General features: G+C 53.8%; 1 protein-coding gene across 1 annotated transcript; it reads left to right on the top strand.

Moving 5' to 3' along the window:
• The first annotated feature begins 337 nt into the window (after window positions 1-337).
• LOC123025725 lies at window positions 338-3,103 on the top strand. The gene is made up of 2 exons (XM_044434678.1): window positions 338-1,069; window positions 2,936-3,103. Exons 1-2 carry the CDS (start codon window positions 338-340, stop codon window positions 3,101-3,103), a joined length of 900 nt encoding a protein of 299 aa, XP_044290613.1.
• The last annotated feature ends 232 nt before the right edge of the window (window positions 3,104-3,335 follow it).

Here is a 3,335-nt window from a genome sequence, read left to right as displayed (position 1 = left end):
AGGTGAACTCTGGGGGATGGCAGAGGACAGTAAGGCCTGGAGGAGTGTTGTCCATGAGGTTGCGATGGGCTGGACGCAACTTCTCAACTAGCAACAACAACAACAATTCTGTCAAGAAGTTGCAGGTTCTGCTGATGCATGAATTTTGGTTGCTTTAGTTGGGCTAAAGCATTCCCTTCTGAATCTTACTTACCTATTTTTTCCTCTTAGGTTCTAAAACTCTGGAGAAGTCAAGCTGCTGCTGCTTAGAGAGCTGGCATTCAGCAGGAGAAACATGGACTGAAGGCGGTGAATTCCCTCGAGTGCTGGATGCTTGTCCTGGGCTTTGAACTGAGCGATGGAGACCCTGGTGGACATGGCTGCTTCCACTGCCCAGCTGTGGGCAGGCCTGGAGGGAGCAAAAGCCCCGCAAGGGGTACACGCAGGCAATATTGGAGAATTACAGGCATCCCCACCGCAGGTGAAATGTGAGCCTCAGGAGGGGCTGCAGGAGCGCTGGGAAGCCCAGTGGCAGGCGTTCCTGCGGACGCTGCAGGCCCCGCACTCCAGGTGGGGGGAGGCGTCGGCGTCCGAGGAGCCCCGGCCCTGGGATGACGCGAAGGCCTTCCTGGCCTCCTTCGAGCAGGTGGCGGCCGCCTGCCGGTGGCCCCGGGACAAGTGGGTGGCCCTCCTCCTGCCGGCCCTCAGCGGAGAGGCTGAGCGGGCCTTCCGCAGCCTCAGTGCCCGCGAGAGGGGCGACTATGGCAAGGTGAAGGCGGCTGTCCTGGACAGGGAGGCCGCCCTGAGGGAGAGGCAGCGCCAGCACTTCCGGCAGCTCCGCTACGGGGACGCGGAAGGGCCGAGGGTCGTGTACGGCCAGCTGCGGGAGCTCTGCCGCCAGTGGCTGAAGATCGAGAGGCACACGAAAGCCGAGATCCTGGAGCTGCTGGTCCTGGAGCAGTTCCTGGCCGTCCTGCCCCGGGAGATGCAGGGCTGGGTCAGGGCGCGGGGCCCGGAGTCGTGCGCACGGGCCGTGCTCCTGGCCGAGGAGTTCCTGGGGAAGCAGAGCGCGGCAAAGGAGGAAGGAGAGGTGAGGGCTCCAGAGCACCCCGACATTTGCCTTTTGGGTTAGGGAGAACCCAGTGAGCTTAGTTGTCGGAAGGGGTCCAGTCCCTGGGAGGGTTTGTTGCTGCAACCATTTTCAATTCTTGCAGCTAGGCTCAAGTGGAATTATGGGTAATCTGCCGGGGCATGGGAAAATCACGTCTGGTAAGAAGCGCCTCTGTGAAGATGCGCTACAAGGTATTAATTAAAAGAAAAAGAAAAAATAATTCTCTTCAGGGCAATATCGTTCTGTAGCCCATTTATGTAGAATGTAAAACACAACACCCACGTAAAGGAATTATCCCAAAAGAGATTGGGTTTAATTAATGAAGAAAGCCTTTTCAGGGCAGCTGAGTGAAGCTGTTTCTCCCACAGTTTCCAAATTGGGGCCGCTCCTCCTTTTCTCCTGAGTTAGGGGCTCAGTGTTGACACAAAGCTCCCCACAAATTACTGTTCGGGGTGGCAGCTGGCTCCTTGTGTGAGGGAGCCCCGGCCAAAAAGCCCTCTAGCGGGCTCTCACCTGGCACCGGATGGCAAGGAGTGGAAGTGTTGTGTGACTGAGGGTTGCCACTTTAATTTCCCATCATGCCCCTGTGTGACACAACCTCAAGGGGATTGTGGGGATTTCAAAGGCCACTGGAGTCTGCCTTGTTTGGGACCAATTCGGCAACAGCTGCTTGCACTGGCTAGTCTTCTCCAGTGTTCTCCTTTCAAGCAGATCTGGACAAAGAATTTCTTAGGTCTTCATAATGTTAAAGTTGACCATTTAGGCTTGTTTTGTGATGCAAAAGAAGGGAATTGCAGAAGTCAGTAACAAAGGAAACCACCCAGTTAGAACACCATCCCTTAGGGAAATGTGGCTGAACATAGGAAGTTGATTCAAAACAGAATGCCTCTCCTCCCTTCCATGCCAAAAAGTGCTGGCTTCCCCTTCAAGGAGGTGTATCCTGGTGCTTATGGGTCAATTGCCTGGGACATGAGACCCACCTGGTCTGCCCTCTAAAGCTGGCACAGATTAATGGTGTTAGGACTATCCCCGCCCACATCAGCTTGTTAAATTTCCTACAGAGTTAGAAGCTGTCTAATTTGCGGAGATTACCTTACTTATCACTGGGTCTCCTGGCCTTGGTAAATCAGCTGAGAATTTCAGCCCCTCCTCCATTGCTGTGTCAGAATCCCAGTCAGCAACCTTTGAAGGATGTATGATGGGAGGACTTGGAGCAATGGGCCAGGGAACAGATGGTAAGGAAGCCATTTAAGGCATCACCAAAAAAGGAGACAATGCATCACTGAAAGAAAAAAGGACAGCATTTGCAGAACATCTGCCTGAGCAAATTTATATATCTCCGTGCTAATTTGGAAATGTTCACTAATATTTAAATAAAAATACAAGTAACATCGCTGTGGTGGAGAACGCGAACTAGTTGACCTGGATCAGCTCGCTCAGTCCATGCTCATGGTGGACGGGCAACTTCAAGCCCCCAGTCTGCCCCCCTCCCTTGACTTGAAACCAGACTAGGGCGGAACAGCCCATCCAGCAGAGGATGCCTTTGCAGGAAGGGCTGCTCTCTGTTGGCTCTCCAAAACAGAGAACTGTCCTTTACCACGCAGGACACCTGGCTACCCCAGCACTGGACAGCAGCAGTTTGGAGCAATGATGCTGCTCTGGGGTGCTTCAAGGAGCCCAGCCAGGGGAGGGGAATCCGGAGGTCGGTCCGCCTGGCCGCCCGTGTGTGCATTTGTAGGGGGGTTGCGGGGAGGGCACTGACAAGCTGCAGTGAGCAGTGAATCCCCTGTTGAGGGGGACACTCTACATTGTGGGTCCTGAATGGTTTTCTCATTGCCGTTCCAGAGTCCGTGGGCTTTAGGGGTGACAGCGCCTGTGAATCCTTCCAGGGGAGGCCATCAGATGCCACCCGAGGCCTGGCAAACCCAGCTAAGCACAGAGCCCAAGCGGGAGCGAGATGACGAGCCAAGCACATTGGGTAAAGATGAGCAGCATCTCTCGGGCAAGATGTGATGGCACTTGGAAAGACCCAGCCTTTTAGCAATTCCCTTTTCCGGTTTGGCCACTGAAAAACAGGCCGTTCTTCTCAGCCATGTCACATGTGGCTTATTTCCCCATCTTTCCCTTTCTGACATAATCAGACACACAACAGAAAAAAAAGAGAGCAAATCTCAGGAGGAAGGAGATGAAAGGTTTAGTTTTCAAAGTTGTCCAGTGCATTTCAGTGCAATGGCATATTTCTGTG

The sequence above is a fragment of the Varanus komodoensis genome, unplaced genomic scaffold, assembly GCF_004798865.1.
Source record: "Varanus komodoensis strain SLA01 unplaced genomic scaffold, ASM479886v1 scaffold280, whole genome shotgun sequence".
Lineage (NCBI taxonomy): Eukaryota > Metazoa > Chordata > Lepidosauria > Squamata > Varanidae > Varanus > Varanus komodoensis.
Note: the sequence above shows the minus strand (reverse complement) of the source record. Positions and strands in the feature narration are given on the sequence as shown.

What these genes read in the sequence shown, in the direction of transcription:
- LOC123025725 (XM_044434678.1), top strand. Translation starts at nt 338, where the DNA reads ATGGAGACCCTGGTGGACATGGCTGCTTCCACTGCCCAGCTGTGGGCA. An exon ending in CGGCAAAGGAGGAAGGAGAG is followed by an intron (nt 1,070 to 2,935) that starts GTGAGGGCTCCA and finishes TTGCCGTTCCAG; the next exon opens with AGTCCGTGGGCTTTAGGGGT.